Source organism: Colias philodice, chromosome 11 (assembly GCF_061535455.1).
Source record: "Colias philodice isolate Cphi_HAF_F1 chromosome 11, ilColPhil1 Martin Lab GWU primary, whole genome shotgun sequence".
In the NCBI taxonomy this organism is placed as follows: domain Eukaryota; kingdom Metazoa; phylum Arthropoda; class Insecta; order Lepidoptera; family Pieridae; genus Colias; species Colias philodice.
The window spans coordinates 11,963,476-11,988,952 of record NC_143096.1 but is presented as its reverse complement, the minus strand read 5'-3'; the positions used below and the strand labels follow the sequence as shown (position 1 = coordinate 11,988,952).

At 33.9% G+C, this 25,477-nt stretch overlaps 2 protein-coding genes across 2 annotated transcripts; one reads left to right on the top strand and one right to left on the bottom strand.

Moving 5' to 3' along the window:
- The first annotated feature begins 1,382 nt into the window (after window positions 1–1,382).
- LOC149484904 (cytochrome P450 4d2-like) lies at window positions 1,383–16,756 on the top strand. The gene is made up of 10 exons (XM_089701145.1): window positions 1,383–1,596; window positions 6,608–6,700; window positions 7,135–7,248; window positions 8,191–8,376; window positions 10,807–11,003; window positions 12,286–12,340; window positions 13,162–13,342; window positions 14,800–14,951; window positions 15,523–15,699; window positions 16,512–16,756. Exons 1-10 carry the CDS (start codon window positions 1,440–1,442, stop codon window positions 16,673–16,675), a joined length of 1,476 nt encoding a protein of 491 aa, XP_089557271.1. The 5' UTR covers window positions 1,383–1,439; the 3' UTR covers window positions 16,676–16,756.
- LOC149484903 (lipase 3-like) lies at window positions 16,743–25,477 on the bottom strand. Its single transcript, XM_089701146.1, has 5 exons — window positions 25,278–25,477; window positions 22,908–23,109; window positions 21,959–22,326; window positions 21,302–21,460; window positions 16,743–17,351 (listed from the first exon to the last, which is right to left on the bottom strand). The coding sequence occupies exons 1-5, from the start codon at window positions 25,425–25,427 to the stop codon at window positions 16,956–16,958; spliced, it is 1,275 nt and encodes a 424-aa protein (XP_089557272.1). The 5' UTR covers window positions 25,428–25,477; the 3' UTR covers window positions 16,743–16,955.

The following is a 25,477-nucleotide window of genomic DNA, read 5'->3' as shown; positions in this document are numbered from 1 at the left end:
TATTTTTCCCTTTTGAGATTCGGAACCCTAAAAAATAGCATTAAAATCGATAAGGATGCGAAAAGGCCTTCAATTTTTTGTTAAAATCATCTATAATCTGAAGATTTACGAAAATTTATGCGCAAAAAAATGTTTTTGTGTGTCTAAATAAAGATTGAATTTTTGTACATTAGGCTTGAGCTCTGATATCTACGCAAACATGTATAAAGGCAAGATCTATTTCAACTGGTTTATTCTACTTCTAATAATAACTTATATGTTAAAAGGGCTAAATTAAGATATTAAACCTTCAATTACAGACATAGACAGAGACAAAAAAAAACTTAATTATGGGGTTCAAAAAAACAAATAGGCAATATTATTGATGTGTGTGTTATTATGAGAATTTTGTCTTAACAATAAGACATTGACCTTAGTAAATTACGTTGTTTAATGTAGTTACCAGTTAGTTACGTAATTATTATATTTTGCCCAATTCTAGTTGGTTATAATGTAGTGACAGATTTTCTTAGGCCCAACAAAAAATTGAAAAGATACCGTAGAAAATCGCAGACAATTTTGTGTTTCTTTACTAGAAAAAACGGAATCCTTATACTTTTAGGATCCAACGTTTTCAATATTATTGTAGTTTTTATACATTTAATATAATATAAATAAAAATATACATTCGAAATTGAAAATAATAAATAGGTACATACTGTTCAAAAATACAATTTTTTTACACCAACTGCAACAGTCTAACTGCTAACAACTTAAACAGTCTAACTTAAAATTCATATATTTTTTATTAAATATGCGTAACGAGGTATATTTCCAACAAATAATTAATATTATTGAAAAAAAAAAAACATGTAATAAAAAATAATTAGTATTGAGTAGTGAGTACGTACTTTACTGTATACGGTAGCATATGCAGCCCGACTATACAATTCAATGAATAAATTGTAAATTTAACTTACGAGTATTTTGTTCAGAACTGATTATAATTATTTTAACCGGCTGGTTACTTATGATCAAAGATACCTACGTATGTAGCATGTTTATTGTTTTTTTTTTATTTACTTTACCCTATTTTTTCTCTTTTCTCATTAGATAATTTTTATCTAAAAGCTTGCAATTTTTTGACGAACTATATAGAAAAAACGATTATTTTCCTAATCCGTCCGTGCATTGAAAAATGACAACTAATTAATGTAAGTATTGAATAAAATGAAGCTCTTTATTGCATATATTTCTAATTTGTAAAAATATACAGCGGTGTTTTTCTATACTACATCTGAATCCTACATACATACAATATATAGGTAGGTAACAAATTGTCAGACTAAATAAGTATAAGACATTGAAAGAGGTACACGTAAAGCTCGTTCGAGTAAATAATTTATATTTTGATTTTTTTAACACATTTTTAAATAAGTGTTAATATATTTTTAAATAATATGTTGTGGCAAATAATAATTATTTTATGTATATTGTGGTATATATTGGAATTATGGAAGATTCGTCGAGTGGTGGCCGCGTCGAGACAGCTTAAAAGCAGTTTTATTTCTTTACCTGTGATTGGCCATTCTTATATGTTCATTGGGTCTAATGAGGGTGAGTTATATTTATTATATAAAATGAATTATTATAGAAATAAATATTAGTAATTTTTATGAAAATAAGCTGTGATAATTTTGACTGATCGGTTGGCTTAGTTGGTAGTGACCCTGCCTTCCAAGCCAGAGGTAGTGGGTTCGATTCCCACCCAGGGCAAATATTTGTATGATGAATGATGCTCTGTGTCTGGGTGTGAATTATTTATATAAGTATTTATTTAAAAATGATCTATGTATGATTATCAGCCATTTGCATAACACAAGCGAAAGCTTATTATGGGATCAGATCGTGCCGTGTGTGAAAAGCGTCCTGAAATATTTATAATTAGCAATTGGTCAAAATTAAAAGATTAAAAGCTTTGGTGAACGAAATAAATTATAGATATAATATAGTAAATTATGATAGATATAAGAACGCATTTTAAATGACTGCATCCTTTAAAATGCGTTCTTAACAGTTCCCTTAGTTTTAGAGGATTGTATTATCAATTGATTAATCATCTATATATATAAAACTCAAAGGTGACTGATATAGTGATCTATCAACGCACAGCCCAAACCACTGGACGTATCGGGCTGAAATTTGGCATGCAGGTAGATGTCATAACGTAGGCGTCCCCTAAGAAAGGATTTTAGAAAATTCATCCCCTAAAGGGGTAAAATAGGGGATAGAAGTTTGCATGAAACTTTTTATTCCTTTGATGTATTTGCATGAAATTGGGCATGTAGATAGATCATGATAGATAAGAAAAGATTTTCGAAAATTTATACCTTTAATCTTCTTAATCTATATATTATATAAAACTCAATGGTGACTAATATAGTGATCTATCAATGCACAGCCCAAACCACTGGACGGATCGGGCTGAAATTTGGCATGCAGGTAGGTATCCCCTTAGAAAGGATTTGGATCAATTCTACCCCCAAGGGGATTAAATAAGGGATGAAAGTTTGTATGAAACTATGTCAATTTTATACCGATTGGGCTTAGACTTTGTTAAGTTTTTACATACGCTAAACAAAAGTACCAAAGCCGCAAAAATATACCTAATTAATATTAATACTTCTTAACGCGAGCGAAGCCGCGGGTAAAAGCTAGTTAATAAATATTAATGACAAGCATTGTTTCATTAATTCGGAAAAATATATACGATTTTGAAGTGTAGGGCTGATAAAAAAAAATAATGAGCTTAAAAATAACAACCTTTTTAAACAGTTTATAACCATCCTTTCTTGATATTTTTTTTAACATTAATGTACTAATGCATCTTTTGTAAAGCCTTTTGATTAGACTTTAACACGTTCGCGGACAGTACTGGTTTACAGGTTGCAGCTACTGAGGCACTACTTTTTTTCATACATTGCCCAGGGGCGTAGTGTTACAACACATGGTTAAAAAACCATATGATATGACAGAACGGATATAGGCGTAAACGTCGTAAGTACTCAGCGTCAGATTCATAGTCACCATCATCAGCAAATGGGTATGGACTCGATTCAGGGGTAGACGCTGCATCAAACAGGTCTTGAAGACGTTTTTGTTCTTTTTCGAACGAGTCTCGAGAAGCCATATTTTGCAAAAATATTCGTTACAAATTTAGTTCAACAAAATCGTGTTCACAACAAACAATAGCAACATAAATATGTTGTTTACATAAGCAACTAGACTTGAATTAGTACATCCAGTATGAGTAAAACAATTAAATTACGTTGGAAACAAAATACTCAATTTCTAAACAACAATTCACACGCGGCACGCGGGATCACCGCAGCGGCGCAGTACTCGACTAACCGTATGCAAACATGACGCCCACGGGCGTAGTGTGCGCGGGGAGAGGGGTAAAAAAATATGAATGTATGCGTGGAAGTACCTTCCTTTGGCGAATTTTTGTAAATAATGCAGTGACAGTACAAAAGTCGTAATTATACCTGTGATGACAGTACAACATGCCGTTCTTTATGATAGTATGAAAAATCGCTCGTCGTTTGGCGTACTGATTTTATGCAAGTAAAAACTGATACGTCGACAGACGTACTGTCGTATCACTTTTAGCTGTCTAGACGCCGGTGGTCGTTACTGTCCGCGAACGTGTTAAGATACTTGTTAATTTTAAAATCAACAGTTTTTTGTACTCAGAAAAATGACTCGGCTTTTAATGCAATACTCATGTCCTGAAGACATGAAAATTAATTTAACATTTTGACGTATAATATACTAAAATTAATTCACCCAATTTTGTTTCCCCTTAAAAGAAATAGCATTTCCTATGATTAGAATATTTATCATCGCTCTGCTTTAAATCGCATATAAAATATATTATAGCCATCCTCGTTAAATAAACAATCTCAAGCAAAAACAACTTTAAATTTGAGCCAATAGTTCCAGAGATAAGCTCGTTCAATTATTTAGATTTTTATCTATACATATAATATAAGTGTAACAATACCTAAATATTGTAAGTTTTACATTACTTTAGAAGCAAAGTAAAACATATGTATTGCAAGATTTTAATGCGGTTTTTTTTAATAGATAGAGTTATTGAAGAGGAAGGTTTTAGTATATTATAATTTATTAGGTTTTAGACAAAGCGAGCGAAGCCACGGGCGGAAAGCTAGTGTAAACATAAAAGTAAGCTACATGACGAACATATTTCGAAAGTGGTTGTGAGCATAAAAATCGTAAAAACTTCAAAATTATTGCTTAAAAATGTAGTACTTACAATTATATTCATTGACCCTTACGTTACAGTCAAAACAATTTTTAAGGCTGTACCTTATAATTCTGGTTACAGTATTATCCTCAATTTAATATTACACAATGATTTGCGATAAATATTGTACCTTGTATGAAATCTTTTTATAAGGCTCATAGCACACGGCGTATTTTATACGCGCATGTGACGCGCAGATGACGAGCGTATACGAGCTTTTTCTGGTAACCTAGGCACACGGAGCGATCATGAAACGTGCGTTTGTTTCGAATGCGCCTTTGCGTTTTGGCCAGAGACTCCCCCAGTCAGACAGTTGAGCCAACACAGAGCTAGCGTAAGCAACGCTGGCTTTAGTACTTCCTTAAAAAAAAAGACATAAAAAAACGAATCCATTGGATAGACCCATTTAAAGGCTCGGGTCCGGGCGACGCAGTGAGCGCGTGTTTCCCCTGTCTCTACTCTGATCATTTCTACGCGCTTTATGCACGCGCTGGTATCGTCAATGCAAACGCAACAATCAGCGTATACGTCTGAGACGCGTTCCTAATACGCACGTCGCCTGCGCGTTTAAAATACGCCATGTGCAATGGGCCTTAAAGAAGTACTAAGAATTGTGATTAAATCTGATCTCTTGTGAAACTATTATTATCACTATTGTGTAGCAAAACGAAGCTAGAGAATTTTTATGTTGAACAAAACATTCTCAGAACATACCTAGTTGTGTAATAATCATATTTTTGACTCTTTATCAAATCTAAATGTACCTAGTTGATTAGTGTCCAAATGCGTCATAGTTATCATTGTAAATTTTCGTAATGGTGTGAATATTTTGATTAAAATTATTAATGTATGCAGCGTCACACCCCGGACACTCCATACAAAATTATCGTTTTGACAGTCACACTGTAGAGTCTGCAAATGTGTGTGTTAACGCTTTATGGTTGGCACATTTGTGACTAGCGTAAAAAAAAATTCGCTAGTTTATTATATTACACTAGCAATGCCCTGCGGTTTCATCCGCATAGATAGCGATATCGTTACAGTGAAAAGTCTACTATAGGTCGGACTATAGGTTTAATTTTTAATCACATGATAATCACCTTTACCCCGTCCCGCACTACGGCCTTTTTTTTTTTGTTTTAGTGGGGAAATCTTTCATAGATACCCACGGCCTCCGGGGGAGGGGCCGTGGGTTATGTCGGATTCCTACCGACCAAAACCCCACTGTGTTCCGACTTCCGTCAAGACGCATATTGGTAGAATTCCTCCATGACCCCCGCACTACGGCTTGCTCGAACAGTATACCTACTATTTTCTGTAGATTGACACTTTTAAAAATTCGTTATATCTTTTGAATGGAATATCCAATTCTTTTCATTTAAAAAGTATTTTGCTGGTATTGAAACAGTCTATAATAAAACATCATTTAATGGGATAAGGATTAATATATGTGTATCGATAACATGGTTTGATTACTGTCGGCACTTCTATCTACTTTGAAAACGTAAAAAAGTTGTTGTAGTAACATAACTACTGAAGATGGACATATGGTATCGCGGACTTTCTTGTAGATATTGATCCATTCTATAATACCGTAGAACATTTTTTTGTTCTATCTTCAATAGATTCCGCAGCGCACGCGATGACAGATTTTTTATTGAGGATTTTTTTACACCTTGGGTTACATTATTGCATTTTTGGTAAGGATCTCTAATTTTTTTGAAAATGCAATATAGCCTATGTTGCTCAGTAAAGATGCAGCTTTCTAATGGTGAAAGAATTTTTGAAATCGGTCCAGTAGTTTTTGCGTGAAAACCATACATACATACATACATACATACATACATACTTACAAACTTTTCCTCTTTATAATATTAGTATAGATACGGGATCATCATCATCACCATCAGCCCATATACGTTCCCACTGCAGAGACACGGGCCTCCTATGATGGTACAAGCCATAATCCACCACGCTGGCCAAATGCGGATTGGCATGTCGTCGAACTTTTATCTATGTCTCCGTCATCTGGTTGAATTTGCTATTTGATTGAATGACCGCGTTCATTGAATGACGACAGTTCACCCACGCGGTCTTCTTATGGTGTAACACGTGGAACATAAATTATTTCAAATCACAATTACACATTTTCGACATTTTTAATGCAATTCGTGGAAGTTAAGTTTCGATGACAGGTGAGGGTATTTAGCCGGAAAAGGTCGAATTTTGAGTCACTGGTCGAGTTTTTTGTACTATAATAATTTAATATTATATTACCTTAACTCTACTTTATTTCAGATCGAATGACAGCGATAAAAAAAGTATCCTACGATGCAATGAAGAATGCAACCAATGTATCTAATATGAGGTTGGCATTTGAATTCTATACAGGTAAAAATAATTATAGATATAGGTAGTACATATTTTATATATCTTTACTTAGTTATAATCTAGTTTGAAAAATAAATAAGTTTTTATGGACAGATATTTGTTTAGCCCAAAACCATTTTTGGGCTATACAAAATATATCTCTTTTGTTTTCAAAATCAACATGTTTAGATGACGCATTTTGCGAGATGCTAATGTCTTAATACTTGCTAATGTTTTGACGTGACAACGTCTTATAATTCGATAAAGCCGGCTGCACGCACGAAAAAACATGACTCCTGCAGCGTTACCTCGCTCTGATGCGTTCCAGGCTTGAAGTGCAAGCGAGAGCGCGGAACGAGCGACAAAGAAGCACAATCGGCCTTAAGACGTTGTCACGTTCAACTATCGTCAGTAAACCGACTTTACAGACAACCAATTTTTTTGTTATCTTTCAGTGGTAGTTGATGCAGAAGCCATTGACATCTTATCAAAGGAATTTCTAAGCAAACCACCAATGCTGTATAGATTTTCGCGGAAGCTTCTCGGAGATGGCTCTTTGATGGCGCCATGTATGATCAATTTTTCTTAAATTTTTTTTAAAAGTAAAACTTCTTTAATCGCGTTGAGAGTATAATTTCAAGGTCGCGTCATGACAATACCGTCACGTCATGGAGTAAGGCGACGATTTTGGTATCTTTGAATCTTGCTAAAGAAGTTTCACTTCTGACACGTGTGTACGGCACACATGCTCTTTTTTATTATTGTCAAATCAATGTACAATAAAGCATTTAGTACGTCATGATAAAACAATGAAATTAAATAAGTAAATTGATTATGTGAACTGTGTTCAGTGGGAAAAAAAGATGATGTTGATAATAGTGATAAATTGGTCGTTTTTACCTTTACAATTTGAATATTATAAAAAATGCAAATGTAATTTTTATAGATAGATGTATCATGTAAGTACTATGACTATCCCGCCTCGTGATCGATTATTTATATTCCTTAAAATTTTCTCTTTTATAAAGCTTTTGAATATCTGTTTTTAACCGACTTCAAAAAAAGGAGGAGGTACTCAATTCGGCCGGTATATTTTTTGTAAAGATAAGCTTAGACCTTTTATAAAAATACAAATTAGTCTGTCATATACTATGGTACATAAAAAAGCTAGATACGTTACCCGCTCTCTATTTTGGCAAGAAAAAACTCAGCTAAGTGCCCGAGTTTCACTTAGTCACGCACCATTCAGCGTCGTGGCTGGACGTTCTTTTTATATTTTAATCGGCAGTTGTTATTACGAAGTATATGAGTGAGACATGTATTATGTCTCGTGCGTGAGAGTGAAAGAGAGAACAACTGTATTGGTGATAATGCGTTAGTAAGTAGGTATGTATTAATTACGCTGTTTTTTAGTGCAATGATGTTGGCGTATGCCGCGTCTACTAGTATAATAGAGTCATTGGTCATAATATATGTATTTTTAATTAATAATTAAACCATTGAATATGCAGTAAACATCTGGCGACCCCGTCGAAAGCTACTGGCGCCGATGTTTGGGCAGAAGAATCTATCAAACTTCGTCAAAGAATTCTCGAAGCAAAGTATGATCTTGGCGCAGAATTTGCAGTCCGTTGCTGGCAGGGAAGCTTTCTCCGTCTGGCCATTCTTTACTACGTACACATTGGATACTGTTTGTGGTAAGATAACGCACGAAATGCGATAGTGAAAAATTTCATAATAAGTAAATTTACAACAACGCGAACGATCTCACGAGTGTCACGACTAAACTCACGCGTCATCACGTTAAGGCCATTCTCCCATTACGATACGCACAGGCGATTCAAGTATCCTGCAAGTCTCGGAGACCAGTCGCCGCGGAGTATCTCACATACATTTGTATGTAGGCTCGCACACTACGCTACCGCGACCGGTACAATGTATGTGAGATATTCCGCGGCGACGTCTAGTCTCCGAGACTTGCAGGATACTTGAATCGCCTGTGCGTATCGCAATGGGAGAATGGCGTAAAATTTCTCTGAAGCAAAACTCTGCCTGCGTGTATTGGGCAGGCAGAGTTTTCAAATGAGCGATACAAAAGACTTTGAACATAACTACTACGAAATGTGTTGATATTATTATAAAGTAACTTTCCGCCCACGGTTTAGTCTGAAACTTGACAAATTATAGGTATATCTAAACATTCCTATTGATAAAGAAAAAACACCAAAAATAACACAACAGGCGTTAATTTAAAGATCTATAAGCATACATACAGACGGTGGAAATCTGGTGAAAAATGGACTTTGTTATATACTATACTTGGTTTCCGCCCGCGGCTTCGCCCGCGCAGTCAAAGAAAAACCCGCATAGTTCCCGTTCCCGTGGGATTTCCGGGATTGTGTCATTTTCCCGGGATAAAAAGTAGCCTATGTCCTTTGTCGGGTATCAAAATATCTCCATACCAAATTTCATGAAAATTGGTTCTGTAGTTTAGGCGTGCCGCGTGATTGAGTAACAGACAGACAGACAGAGTTACTTTCGCATCATCACTACATAGTATAAAACAAAGTCGCTTTCTCTGTCCCTATGTCCGTCCCTTTGTACGCTTAAATCTTTGAAACTACGCAACGGATTTTGATGCGGTTTAATAGATAGAGTGATTCAAGAGGAAGGTTTATATGTATACTTAATAACATCCATTAAATAGTGGAGAAGTACTGTTATTTTTGAGGTTTCTAATGTGATGTCGTAAAAAATTACATTTTTTCCGCTTACATTGCAAACGCAGGCTGAACCCTACGAGTTTTATCAAAATAATGTACTAAGTATTATACACATTGAAAAGGTCTACAGAAAAGTCCGCGATGGTATATGTCTATCTCTTGTGGATAACCCACAATAACTTTTTTTGTCATTTACTTTTTACGACAAATAATGGCTAATTTTCGATGCGATTTTAACCAATACAGCATTAATCCTTAAGCAATTAAATACCTTGAATACATTGTTCATTTAATATAGATCTATATGGCCCATTACACCGTATGATTTAAGTGAATATTTTCGAAGATATTACAGATTTAAAAATTGCGGGACGTAGCGTTTGCGGCGGTACCGGCCGGCCGCCTGGCTATATATTAATTTATACCCGTGCTGCGTGCGAAGCCGGAGCGGGCTCTATGTTTTTACATTACAACGTTCACAGTTTTTCTGTAGTGTATTTAGTATCAGCATTACACCCGTGCGAAGCCGGGGCGGGTCGCTAGTTTATAATATTAGTATGCATTATAGTGATGTTTTATATAAAACGGTTCAAAACCGTGCACGCAAATTAATTAATTTTAAATTCATTTGCATATTAATACAATGTATTTTACAAATGTCTTGTGCAATTATATTTTTTTTGGTTTGAGATGTTTTCAAAAACACTAAGTTAATAATAACAATATTTTCCATTCCTTCTCACAGTTAATGATCTGCTTATCATTTTAAAAAATCTCCATTATTATAAATTATTAGATTATGAAACAGGATCTAATTACAGATTTGCGTAATTAAAAGTTAGTGAAATCCTGTGTATCCTGTGTATGGGGCTATGTATGGGGGATATTATAAATGCGAAAGTTTGTCAGGATGGATGTATGTGTGTATGTTTGTTACTCTTTCACGCAAATACTACTCAACCGATTACAATGAAATTAAGCGCTCATATAGAGAGTAACTTGGATTAACACGGAAACAGTAAATTTGCGGGTTTTTCTTTGAAAACGCGGGCGAAGCCGCGAGCGGAAAGCTAGTAATAATTCATAATATATCTGTTTCACTAATCGACTTTATTGTCGGAACAAGAAGGGAACAATCATGCAAGACCGAGACTTTTTTTCTTCGTCTCCATCGGGATCGAACCAAGGACTCCTCTCGGTTCTTGTCACTTGTCAAAGAATTAGCCATGTAAATAATGCGATACAGAACCCGAAAAATATTTTATAAAAATATGTTGTTTGAATATTTTTTGCGATTTTTAAATTGATCTTTAATTTGTAGAAATTTATAATATGTACTAAATAATAAAATTAATAATGCGAATAACAAATTGGTTTATAAATTTTCAATTATTATTATTCCAGAAACAGCACTAGGAATTCAATTGGATAAAAAAATACAAAAACACGAAGAGTTTCGTCAAGCGTTTGAAGAATATACTGTAATCGGGTCAAGACGAATGTTTAAACCCTGGCTGTACCCTGGGGCTATTTACAGACTGCATCCAGACTGCAAGAAACTTAAAAAATACGGTGCAACTGTAAACCAATTTATTACTGATGTAAGTGTATAAGTATAATTATTGTAGGAGCAGTGAGCAGGACCATGAGCACGACGAGTGGTATGACGAGTAACGTGGCCACATTAGGCCTCTGCCTACTTTCCTCGCTATCCCATATCACTCGTCGAGTGTGTGGCTGGCATATAAGGTACATGAAAATAACTACGTTAAAAACAACCGACTTCAAAAACGGAAAAGTAAAAAATAAAAAAGAGTTGATATTATTAATTACTACATATTATTTAGATGTGCTATTTATTAAATAGGTTTGATGTCGGTGCACGCGGCTTAATACTTAGTGCTTAGTCACCATCTCCAATAGTACCAAAAAATATTGGTACTATTTGAGATGGTGACATGAGAAAATTTTGTGTAAGTACTAATCTTTTACTTACATCTATACTAATATTATAAAGCTGAAGAGTTTGTTTGTTTGTTTGTTTGAACGCGCTAATCTCGGGAACTACTGGTCCGATTTGAAAAATTCTTTCAAATCGGACCAGTAGACCAGTAGTCGTCCGGACAGTTCGAGGAAGGCTATAGGCTATATATCATCACGCTAAGACCAACAGGAGCGGAGCAATGCGGGTGAAACCGCGGGGAACAGCTAGTTAGGAATATAACCAGTAAGGAGCCATGCACTTTTAAGTAAATATATTATTAACTTTTGATTGTGTAATAGTTACAATCATGTCAATCGTGTAAAAATTTAAAGGTCACTTCGATGGCCGTTTCGTTTCGTTTTAACTGTGAAATAAAAAGGTCACAAATATCTAAAAATAGCTTATAAAATTAATTGAATATGTAATTCTTCAAGCGTAGAGTGAATAGGTACCTTCTAGGGAAGCGCGATCCATCTTAGACCACATCTCATCTCAACATCAGGCGAGATTGTGGTCAAGCGCTTCCTTATTACTTACCAATAAAAAAAAATTATCAGTCTAGTAATTAAAGATTTTTTGAACGGATTTTAAACGCGATTTATTCATTATATTATTTTCCCGACGTTTTGAACACTTTACAGCGAGCGTGGTCACGGGGAGACTGAGATGTTATACGTCTCGTCAATAATGTTATGAATAATTCGCGTTTAAAATCTGTTAAAAAGTCTTTAATTTATAAATGTATAGTACTCACGTAAATAAAACACTAGAAAATACTAGGTAATTAGTTATTATTGTATCTAACGAGATCACATGCATTGGTTTAAAGTTTGAATCATAAAACCCACAGGAGAATATAAAAGAAAATAATGGCATAATAATAGTCCTCTGTTTTATAGGTGGTGGAAAAAAAACGATTAAGTATGCAGAATAAAAGACAGACAGATATTGAACGTAAGTATGTATTGCTTGACTATCTCATTGGTTTTAGAAGCTTTTATAAATTCGTTGCTTTTTATATTTTCTTTTGTGAATCATTTTTTTCATACACATGCTACCAAAATTATTTCCTATTAACAGGCAATTCGTTCATGGTCTCTCTGTAAAATATTTCTTCGAAATGTGCGTAAACAAGAGGTCGTGTGAACCTTGTCTAGACGACAAATAAAAAGCCAAACAATGTAACTGTAATTAAAACCACTATAATGGCAATCCCACGTGATAAGCATGATTCAAACTCAAGAGCATTACATAATATTATACTATAAATCGATTTTATATTATACTAGCGGTCCGCCCCGGCTTCGCCCGTGGTACATGTTTACGTTTTCTCTCCATAAGAACCATCCTCGTACTTCAAGGAATATTATAAAAAAAATAATTATCAAAATCGGTCATACCCCTCATGCGTGATGCCGTGACCATGGTAAATAGGGATACATTTTTATATATAGAGAAGATTATATTATAGTTTTTCTTTGAATTGTGATAGTGTCATAGAAAAACCCGCACAGTTCTAGTGTCTTCTCCCGTGGGCTTGTCGAATCAGTGGTTGAGGCGTGAAGAAGAGACAGACAATAATTTTACAGTTAGGATCTAAGGCATTATTTTTAAATGTGTATTTTCTTCAACATTATCCCCATTAAAATATGTTGCTTAATTTTTATTTTGAATGTTTGTCACAAATATGTTTTTTTTTGGAAATTGCATTTTCTTTAATAATTGTTAGATCTTTCCGGTATATCGTCTAATATCATGTGAACATATTTTTACAGAGTCAAATTATAATATCCTGGAAATGCTTCTCCAAACAGCTGATGATACATCAACAAGAATGTTGATCGAAGAGATGCTGGTTCTAGTTCTGGCTGCTACCGACACTTCTGCTGTGGGAGCTTCTTTCACAGCTGTAATGCTGTCGAAATATCCAGAAGTGCAGAAGAAAGTGTATGAGGAGTACGTATTGGTTTTCGTAGTTTTAACAGGTCTGGTGTTGTAGAAAATATAATTCAAGATTGGTTAGATACATACGCAGAGGCCGCTATAGGACTAGGAAACTTATGCAACTATGAATTTTGCATCCTTACAAGACTATTTTACGAAATTTGTTAATAAAACCTAGTATCTCTTTGTGATTATCGTGGTCAAAGGTGTTGTAAATCTAGTCGTTTATTGAAAGGGGTCTTTAACCCTTAACACGGCAAGCCCTGAAATAATGTACCCAGATATGACCTGAATTGGTTTTAGTGATAGATATTGATTAAAAAATACTATAGTAGAGAAAAAAATAAAACAAATTTTCTGTAAGTAGGTTTTTCAGGATGTCCGTTAAAACGGCCTTTGCCAAGAACCCCATCTTCATTGCTGTCTCAAAAAACGGACAACGCTGTCACATACAGCTTATAAAATAAGAATGAAAAAAAATTAAATTCACTTAATATAACCAATTGAAAACAATTTCAAGTAGTATTTTATTGTTTTATTGTAACACAGTACTTTCACTATCTATTATAACAAAAAATTCTTCAATTTTAACTAAATACCTAACAAATGATAATTGAGCCCTCCCGAGCTCGATCACACTATTTAGTTGTGTGTAATGTTAAATAACATTTATTATTTCGTGTCAAGCAACCTTTGGTTTCATTTAATGCAAATAATAATGGTTTTTCTAAAATGTGAAGTGATATTTGGCCGATGATTAGGGCATTTAGACGAAATGCATGTGAAGGTCGAGGAACTCCCGGTTCTATTGTAGACCCAACAGATTTAACTGATCTTAGATTATATTCGTCATTTTGAACTTAATTAAAAATAATTCTACATAATATAATTAAAGACTCTTAGGCAAGAAAATCCCATAAAAGTGATTTTTTATTAAAGTACGAATCATGGCAACGTCCGTTTCTTGGGACATGTCAATGGGTTCTTAGTTACCTGTATCTACGGCACTGTCCCAAAAAACGGACCAGCTATATTTCAAATATTTTGTCATAGAATTATTTGAATATTTCATAATCTTTAGAGCAAAAACAACAGTTTATCTCACCTGAAAGTTAAATCAATAGAAATCAAACATGGAAACTATTTCATTAAAGCTATTATTGACCAGAAACACAAACCATCACTAATTCCGGGAATCCCTAAATTCAACAGTCACCTAGCACACGAATCAAATGTTCTCTATAATTGGCATATAGGAGAAAAATAAAGGATTGTTATCGTTCTTTCTCCAACGTAGTCAATTTTCTAGATTTTTTGGAACGTTCAAGATTTACACGGCAATAAGTACATGTACTAAAAAAGTGACAGAAAAGCTTTAAGGGTTAATAACATTAAATAGATCGAAGCGAAAGAATAAAAGCTGTGTTAAAACCATTAAAAATGACAAATTACACGTTTAACATTTTCAGAATCAGGACAGTTATAGGCGAAAATAACAGGCCAATTGTAGTGAGTGATTTAGCACATTTGAAGTATTTAGAAGCTGTGATAAAAGAAACATTAAGATTGTATCCACCAGTGCCCATCGTTGTGAGAGCAGTTCACAAAGATATAACTTTACGTAAGTATCTCAATATAAATATTATTATATACGCGGTGTGTCCTCTAAACATATAAAACTGAAAGAATAGAATGAATTCGATCGCTCTGGCGGGTCACGACTGGCTGAATTGGTCAAGCATCTGCCCCGGATTGGCGTGAAAGGATGCGGGTTCGAGTCCCGCCTCGTGGTCTAATTTTTTATATTCTTTAAAAATTTGTATTATATTCCCTTTAATACAAATGGTGTTACTTGACCAAGTCCAGTAGTAATTATTCATCATTCATATCACGAATCAAAGATTACCTAACTAATATCAATAAGTTCAGTATCAGTTTCGATCATTATCATAATTTCAAAAGTCTGCAGAATTCTTTCAAATTGAATGCGCAATGCGCTAATTATTTTTAAAAAGTGTAAGTTAAACAGCTAGAAAGCGATAACATTTTTAAATCTTGAAAATAATAATGAGTATATACAACTTAGTATCTAGTAAAACTAATTGGAATAGATATTTTTCTACTGTTATTTTATCTAATATTCGGGTGTTTCTTGCTTTCAAATGTTCCTCAAGTTATAATTCAAATTTCAGCGTCAGGAGTAACTTTAGTAAAAGGTAGTAATTTACTCCTAAGTGTATGGGGGGCGCATCGTCACCCTCAATACTGGGGGGAGGACGCGGAGGAATTCAATCCAGGTCGTTTTATCACAGGAAACTATACACAATCCGCTTTTATACCTTTTAGTTGTGGGCCCAGAGGTTGTTTGGGTAAGATTATATTTTGAACTAATTATTTAAGGGAGTAAATCTTTTTGATTTCTTCTTTCGTTTTCTTATTTGTTATTAATTAATAAATAAAGGACTGTGCCATTTAAGGAAAAAATCGCGATACCGTCCTTCAAAATTAGCCAAAATAAACTATTAATTATTAACGAATTGTATAACTTAATATTCTGATAGGGATTATCTGATTTTAACTACTTGATTGCGATAATTTGTTTTGTTGTTTGGTATCAGTTAAATATCCATATTGTGTCCTAGTCATTTTTGATAAAAATTATTAAGAATACATTCGTACTCGCATATCGAATACAGAAATCTCTAATTTTGAGTTGACTCATTTGTTTACTCCAATTATCTTCAAGTCAACAACGTCAATTTGATAAAAATATACGTTTAACGGATGTCTTTAACTTATTATTGCTAAGTACATAATCTCTTTTACGTGAGTAATGATAAAGTAACTAAATCCATTTAATCTGTAACTTATACTGACGCACAAACAAATCTACATATTAAGAATAAATAATAAATAAATATTTCAGGACAATTTTCACACACGGCACAATCTGATCCCATACTAAGCTTTCGCTTGTGTTATGGAAACCAGATGGCTGATAAACATAAATAAATAATTTTTAAAAAATTACTTGTATAGATAATAATTAACACCCAAACACAGAGAAAACATCTATATTCATCACACAAATATTTGCCTGGGTAGGAATCGAACCCACGATCTCTGGCTTGTAAGGCAGGGTCCAACCAAGCCAAGTCATTAATATAACATTTATTTTCAGGATACAAGTATGCAATGATGTCCCTTAAAACAATGATAGCTACATTGGTGATGCATTTTGAAATATTACAAGCGCCGAACTTATACAGTGGACCGATAAGACTACAATATAACATAATGATGAAGGATGTTGACAATTTTCAAATTAAATTGAAACTAAGATAACTGTTTGTATTGTTTTATTATAAATAACATAATCATCACAAGATGTTGTCCTAATACAAATGGATAATCTTTTAAATTGTTAATGATGAGATCCTTGGAACGACATTGATGCGATGATTTTACAGTCATTGATGAGCAAGTTCAAAAATTTTCTATAAATACATTTCCCTACATTTCCTTATTTATAATTATATACTCTGACACTTACATTATATATTGTTGTAATTACATACAATGTATAAAATAAATTAAACAAGCACCGGTTCCCTTAACCTTATGTTCATTTCTGTAAGTCATTATCATACAGTCTCATTATTTCAATAACTCTATCAAATACTAATGTTTTCGCATCAATGCCCCACATGAAATCCAGATGAGTAAATGTTGGATCTGGGACTTGTAACATTTTGGCCGGACCTCCCAATTCTCTATGCAACCTTTGGACGTCCTCAATTTCAGCAAGCGGATCATTAACTGAGTAATGTAAATATACAGGAGCAGTGACTTGAGATAGACGGTATTTCGGAGGAGCTAAAGTTCCATATTCCAAAAGATTTCTCAGAGCACCGTGGTCGTATCTTCTAAAGTCTTTGTCAGTAATGCTCTGTCCATAGTGGACTAATTGTCGTAGAGAGGCGCCAGCTGGGACATGACCAATCTTGGCAGGTAGCATAGTCTGTAAACATCCATACTTAATATTATAAATGCGAAAGTAACTCTGTCTGTCTGTCTGTTACTCAATCACGCCTAAACTACTGAACCAATTTGCATGAAATTTGGTATGGAGATATTTTGATACCCGAGAAAGGACATAGGCTACCTTTTATTGCGAAATATGTACCACGGGCGAAGCCGGGGCGGACCTCTAGTATTATACCTTCTTGACATTCAAAAGAAAATTAAAAGACATTCTGTTACAAAAGCAAATTGAAGACTGGCGCGCCGTAACCCAATAGCTTCCTTTCTATAATTATTGATCTTGGGGTGATGATATAGGTACCTATGGCCTATGAGAACGGTATTCAAAGTACTGTTTTGACTTTCCTGCGATGTATTATTGTATATGTATATGTTATGTATCGGTCAATTAGGGAAAGCTGGCATGTTCACAGTACTCACTCATACTCTCTCACTCTCATACACTCTCTCTCACTCATATATATATATATATATATATATATATATATATGCAAATATAATTACTTATGAAAGCTTTCATAATTTACCTGTAAAATTATAATTTAAAAGTAAATCAATTGATGAAGTTAATTATTTATTCTAATAATAATCAATTGGATAAAAGTATTAATAATCATTCAATTATCAAATAATAATTAAATTCCTGACTTTGTTCGAGTAAAGATATCTAAGAAATATTATATTTGTAGTAAGTACGTAATACCTACCAATACGCGCTAACAAATATGTGTTACATGTTTATTGTATAATTTTCACACTATTGGTTTTAAACTCAAACTCAAACATTTATACAATTAGACTTCTTCTAGAAGCACTTTTGAATCGTCATAACAGTTTAACAGTTTTAACAATTACCACCAATTCAGAAAGCAGTATCTATAGAGAAGAAGAAGAATCTATTTAATCATAATCGTAATCTTCTACTTCACTGTAACTTTCATCGCTCGAAGAACTCGATGTTTCGTTGTCGGAATTTCTTAATGTTATTATAAATGAGTCAGTGTAATTATCTACTTTTGGTTCTAATTGAATATATTTTTCCTCATGTTCTCGCGCCTTTCTCCAAACGTCACTAAACATATCCAGACTAATAGCATTTGCTTCCTTTCTAAATAATTCTTCCACAGTTTTCAAGTTAAAGTTCACATTTTGTGATGCTACTTTCCCTTTAATTATGCCCCATAGTAACTCTATTGGGTTGAGTTCTGGATGGTATGGTGGAAGGCGCAATACACTATGTCCATGATCTTTGAGGATTGCATCAAGTAGGTAAAAATTGTGTATAGTTTGGCTTATTTTTTTTAATAATGTGATAACTCTGATTATTAATTAGTAATTTGATTTTTGAAAAAAAAATGCCGATTTTAGTCAAAATTTATATTTTTCTAACAAGATCCTTATCATCCAAATTTCCACCTTGGTGAGAAAAATTGACATTTCTAATGAAAATGAACAAAAAATTAAATGATTTTATTAAATACTGTAAAATAGTCTATAATTCTTCCATTTACTGTATCACAAAATTCTTCATAGATTTTTAGATATTCGTACTACACCAATTACATCACCCTGTATTTATAAACAATTGCAAAATATGACACATACATAGGCCGGGAGATACTGACACAAAATTTCGGGTCATTTGTAACAGAATGGCGGTTCTACAGAGGTCTTATTACGCAATGACTAAAAGAAAAATGATGGTCAGAACTCAGAACGCTGGTACCGGTGGACTAGTCGCGTGGGCGTTAGTCGAACTCGTCGGATAAATAGCGAAAGTCAAACAATTTGTAACACAAAAATTTTAGAATTCACCGATAGCCCATAAAAAAGATGTAGGCGGTAGTGTCATGCCATACTTTTCCGGTGTAACTTACAGCCCCCCATACCGACGCGATGCGTTGATTAAAAAAAAAACAATTCAAACATTTGTACCAGGCTAACTTTTGCACAGGTAATCATCATCGTGCAGACATTTACGAAAATCGCCATGCCATACTTTTCGGACGATTCCAAATGGCCACCATACCGCCGAAAATCTGCAAAAAAAAATTTTTTTTCACCAAACAATTTGTACCAGTATTGCATTTGGATTTTTGGAGAGTATTTGATAAAATGTGACCATTATTATATTTGCCATACTTATAGTAGGGGGAAAAAGTGCTGCCTTACTTGAAAATTAATTTATTCGTCACGTTTTAAAAATACGACTGTACAATACGTAAAATAATTTTTTACAGTATGGGATCATTATATTCTGTTTGTTTGTATACAATTCTACCTAGAAAAAAATATCGCAGATTGCAAACATGGGGCGGATGATTGTAAGACTTAAGCCAAGACGTAAAAAAAAAATGAAAAGAATTGGCGATTTGTACCAGTACGGCATTTTTGGAAAGTATATGATGCAACGTGACCATTATTATATTTGCCATACTTTTAATAGAGGGAAAAATTAGTGCCATACTGCTACAAATCGTTCAAACTACGAATAAAATCTTACAATAAGAAAAAATCTTATACACATTCGCCACCTCCCACAGGTATGGCATTATCACACTTCTATTTATAATCATTCAGGAGTTGTTGAAAAAAAAATGTAGGGTGGTACAAATCGTTTGGCGAGAAAAAAAATTCAAAAATTTGCAGATTTTCCGCGGTATGGCGACCATTTGGAATCGTCCGAAAAGTATGGCATGGCGATTTTAGTAAATGGCTGCACGACGATGGTTACCTGTGCAAAAGTGAGCCCGGTACAAATGGTTGAATTGTTTTTTTTTTAAATCAACGCATTCACGTCGGTATGGCGGACTGTAAGTCACATCGTAACTGTATGGCATGACACTACCGCCTACATCTTTTTTAAGGGCTATCGGTAAATTCTAAAATTTTTGTGTTACAAATCGTTGGACTTTCGCTATTTATCCGACGAGTGTGACTAACGCCCACGCGACTAGTCCGCCGGTACCAGCGTTCTGACCATCATTTTTCTTTTTGTCATTGCGTACTAAGACCCCTCTAGACCGCCATCCTGTTACAAATGACCCGAAATTTTGTGTCAGTATCTCCCGGCCTAACATGTGCAATGTGTAAATGTGTTGACGTTCCAGCTCTTCTTAATATACCTATATGTATATGCGTGTATATGTGTGTATGTATGTATGTGTATGTGTATATGTATATGTATGTATATGTGTGTATATGTGTATATATATATATATATATGGCATATTATACGCCTTTTAATATACGTATATTATTATATTATATATATATATATATTTATATGTTTCTGCCCTAACATAAGTTATATATGCATCTATTTATTATATTTATTATTATTAATATTAATATACTTCATTATGTATTAATTTTAAGTAGATACGCTTAATTATATATATATATATATATATATATATATTTTTTAATATTAAGACGGACCTCAACCGCCGGTGCAGCCTGAAAATCAGCGCTGTTTTTGTGCAGCATTTTGCTGAGGCTGTATCCGTTTGCTAATCTTAAGATAAATTTTGTAATGTTGTTTTGGCTGTGTTTTTTGCAATAAATTTATTTTCTTTCTTTCTTTCTTTCTTATATAATATTATAGCTTCAAAAAAGATTGAATACACTCTGCTGTATGGATTGAATCGAAATGCGTTAGATCAGAGTGTGTCATCAAATATAATCTATAGATAATATTAAAATTAGTGGAAATAGAGATTTTACAAAGTTTTTGAGATGAAGTGACACAGAAGGATTTTTTTATAGTATTGTAGTAAATTTGAATGCATCGTTTATGTATGAACTATTTTTAACAGTTCTAAATAAAATATATTATTTAAAACTGTTAAAAAGTTAGAAACGCAAAAAATAATCGTCACATATAATCTTAGGTGATGATATAATGTAGTTAGGGATAATACTTACAGCATTATGTTGAGCCGGATTATATCCAGCAATAGCAAATATTAGAGCGCTGCAAAGCGGTTGGAAGGGAGAATCATCACTACATAATGCAAAACCCAATATCGTCATTAATACATTATTTGGTAATAGTTCCTTTAAACCAAGTAAGCCCATAATAGTCTGAAAAAAAGTTTTAAATTGTAATACTATTTTAAAGTATAATATAAAAAAAGACGTGTGGCATTCGGGGACTACCGCGCTAAAGCTATTGCAGGCTATGCCTTCAAGCCACACCTGCGCGCCCGTCAGAGTGGGGAGCGTGAGGTATTTAGAATAGAATAGAATAGAATAGAATAAGAATTTACTAAATTTCGTTACTAAATTTCTGGATTCGGTCCTCGCGCTCAAGGCCCACGATAGAAGCTATGCAATAGCTTAAAAATATTAACGAATATACCAGACATCACAAAATTAAACATATAATTTTCAAAATCGGGATGAATTCTTTTATATCACAAGAATAATAATAAGTTAATGACCTTAAATAATGCACACTCTTAATTATTTTATTTTATCATAAATCTGATAATCTGTTAGACTGATAATCCTTTGTAAACTTCTTGTTTCGCGATTAAATGTAATGACATTATTATCTACATTTTAAAACGATCAACTAACCTCCAAAGTATTTCCATGCTTTGCCAAAACGTGGAATAATTTTTGCTTATTATGAGCTAGATAAGCGACTGGTGCCATCGCATGCATCGATATAATCTTTGAATTATATTCGGGTCGAAGAGAACCCATGGTAAAGAAGGTAGTAGTACCCTGTGATATGCCAATATAATGAACACCAGGGTTTCCCGTAGCATGCAGAATGTAATCTATCATGGCTGGTAAGTCTCTGCTTCCGATTTCATCCCAAGAGAAGTCCCAATAAATGCCTCGTTTGTCGTTGGGGTTGATGGAGACGTGTTTGCGGGAATAGTAGGTTCCGCGAGCATTGCCTAGCCATACATCGTAACCAGCTTCAGCGAGAATGTATGCTGGAAATAAAAGAAGGAATATAAGAAGAAGTTCTTCGTTGAGTACAATATGGGGGTCTTCAAGAGGAGAGTGAACAGGTACATTCTAGAGAAGCGCGCTCCATCTTAGGCCACATCTCGGCTTACCATCAGGCGAGATCGTGGCCAAGCGCTCCCCTATTGCAGCGTAAAAAAAAAGAAGGTTTTAGAATGTTTAGCAATATAGTGCATAATATTAACGCTGATCTTTATAAACATTTCTACATTAAATTTTATGGAAATTGCGGAATAGGATTAAAACTTTATGAATTCAGAACTTTGTAAGGATCTATTTGTAGAGCGCAGTTAACTTTTGACTCACCAGTTTTCATTAGGCTAGGTTATGTTATCAGTTAAAATAAATCAAGTTTATGCAATTCGACAAGTGAAGTATATTGATAACAATATCCATCAAAATTAGGTAGGAATGTTTGTTTAATATTCACTGTATTCAACACTTTTAGAAGTTCTATTATCAGAATTTAATTGCTGTTACAGATAGACGAAAAAAATGATATATTAAATAACTATGAATTTAAATTTACAAGACATTACAATCTCACCCATAGCAGTCCCAGGTCCCATTATTATGAAGTCAGCGGATGATGAAAACAGTCCATGCATCACCAGAACTGCAGGCCGGGGTCCAGGCACATTGTTCTGATCTCGACCACGTGGGATGCGGTGTAAGCCCAGTATATACCCATCTTCAGTTACTACAGGATGCTCTTCGAATGGGTAGCCGTATTTCTTTGCAAGACCATTCTGTTGATGAAGAACAAGAAATGAGAATAAATTGTCACAATTTTCAGGGTACTCATAAATGAGTGTTAGTATCGTCAGCTCTGTATGAAATTTAAATTAAAAAGTTAAGGATACTTTTTAGATTAAGGATTGAAAATTGATCCAAGATAGTGTTAGTTCCAATTAATCGACATTTTACTTTTCTGTGCAATACTTTGTTTTTTTCAAACGAGATCACATATTGGTACGGTCCGTATAATTTTTTTACAAAATTTGCCTTAGGGCGCTTGTGCACTACAAGGAATTTTACTGTCCGGCTTTCCGATTTTTTACGGTCCGGTGTGGCATGAAAAAACCGATGAATTGCTTGTGCACCTGTCCGTCTTTACTCGGATCAGTGCGGTACAGTTCAAGGAAGTATGGCGGTATAATGCTATCATAAATGATTGTTATTGCATTTTACAAGAAACGAGTAAAAATATAGAAGGTGAAATATTATATTACTTCGTTATAATAAAAAGTAAAGTTCCGTAAGAGATTTAAAATGCGTGTTTCACTTATTTATTTTAATCGGTGACGAGGAGCTAAAGCTATTCCCACTTGAACTTTAACTTACCAACACTTACTTAGATAATAATTATAGGTCATGCTAAATATAGGGTATGCTTGGTCAATGTATATAAAATAACAATACCGACTTCTCAAATCTCATTGCCAGCTAAAAGAAAGTAAAACAAGAGCTTGCTTTCAATTGGCATATGCAATCAAAAGAGTAAAATCCAAGCAAGTGGGCACTCGAAAACAATTATACCTACAGCGACTCGTAAACTCAAAAAACCATCCGGAATAGGGAAAAGTAAAATGTCGGACAGTAAAATTACGTATAGTGCACAAGCTAGTATTTAGATTAATTGCGTGCCATACCGGACCGTAAAAAATCGGAATGCCGGACCGTAAAATTCCTTGTAGTGGACAAACGCCCTTAGTATATATATATGCCGGAATAGGTTATCAATGTCAATAAAAATTGAAAAAAAAAAAATTTCTTTAAAGTTACGGGCATCCGCTTTTGAGATAAGATAATACTGATTTAATTATATAATTAATGAGATTAAATTATCTTTTTCTATTAAATTATCTTTTTCTATTAATGAGATTAAATTATCTTCTTCAATTGTTATTCAAATATAATATTCGTAAAGATGTTGATAAGGGTTATATTGTTGTTTTCAATTCATTGATAGTTATTGATCGATTTTTGCGATATTTAATTCTATTGTTGATTACCTACTTGCGATAATACTTGCAAAAATATTATTTTGTCAAACCAGGGGCCTTAGACAAAGTAACAATTACAAAACGATAACGAAGTTAGAAATCGCAAAAATGTATGGGATTGACATTAGATAGACCACGTGATCTAACGCGGCGTATGTCAATCCCATACATTTTTGCGATTTCTAACTTCGTTATCGTTTTGTAATTGTTACTTTGTCTACAGGCCCAGTAGTTTTGGATGAGTCAAATTCAAGACTTTGAATGAAGTAAATTAAAACTTAATTCTTAACGTTTAAAAGAAAAAAAAACATTGATAAAAAGCGTGAGTGCCGAGCACACGTGTCACAAGTGTAACTTCTTTGGCAAGATTCAAAGATACAAAAATCGTCGCTTTACTTCATGACGTGACGTTACGCATGACGCGACCTTTACATTTTACTCTCAGCGCGCCTAAAGAAGTTTCACTTCAAAACTTACACTATTATGTTTCAAGCTCTCATTTGATAAGAACAAGAAGAGATTTCGCCTGAAAAGCCTAAACGATAAAGGGTAATTATATTTTGATGTTTTGCTCTCGCCTTTTACTTGTTCCACTATTTCACTAATTTAAAAGATATTTTATAAAATAAATAAAATGCCTCTGTTATATATGTTTAATATTAATACTCCATGTTAATACCATACACATAAGCCTTTCTTGCTACCGGATTTTACAGTTAATTTTAGCATCTAAGAAACGTAAACATAAGGAAAGGCATAGCAGAAGTTGATCATTATTTTTCTCCAAAAAATCATTTGTTACGTAGCGTTTTATGGCGAAAATGACGATCCCATTTTCACTTAAAAAAGAATCGAGCAGATACGGGGCGAGCAGATACGGGGCGAGCAGCTTGTAAACAATAAACACTTACCGCATCAAGAAACGCGTCTTCTATAATATTATTAGAATATCTCTCAGCTAGATCGGTGGTTCTCAGCAAATCCTCTAAAAGATCAGCATTTGCTGAGCGCCGCGCGTGCGCTGTCAAAATGCACAAAGACAGTGCGAATAAGCGCAACATTTTGATAATTCACACTTTAACAAACAGTACACGGTATATAAACAAAGTGA

Bases quoted from the DNA above. Each gene is read 5' to 3' on its own strand.
- LOC149484904 (XM_089701145.1), top strand. From the start codon at position 1,440: ATGTTGTGGCAAATAATAATTATTTTATGTATATTGTGGTATATATTG. The intron at 8,377-10,806 runs GTAAGATAACGC...TTATTATTCCAG, and splicing joins CACATTGGATACTGTTTGTG to AAACAGCACTAGGAATTCAA. The intron at 14,952-15,522 runs GTAAGTATCTCA...TTCAAATTTCAG, and splicing joins TCACAAAGATATAACTTTAC to CGTCAGGAGTAACTTTAGTA.
- LOC149484903 (XM_089701146.1), bottom strand. From the start codon at position 25,427: ATGTTGCGCTTATTCGCACTGTCTTTGTGCATTTTGACAGCGCACGCG. The intron at 22,327-22,907 runs GTGAGATTGTAA...TTTTATTTCCAG, and splicing joins GGGACCTGGGACTGCTATGG to CATACATTCTCGCTGAAGCT. The intron at 21,461-21,958 runs GTTAGTTGATCG...ACTTTTTTTCAG, and splicing joins AGCATGGAAATACTTTGGAG to ACTATTATGGGCTTACTTGG.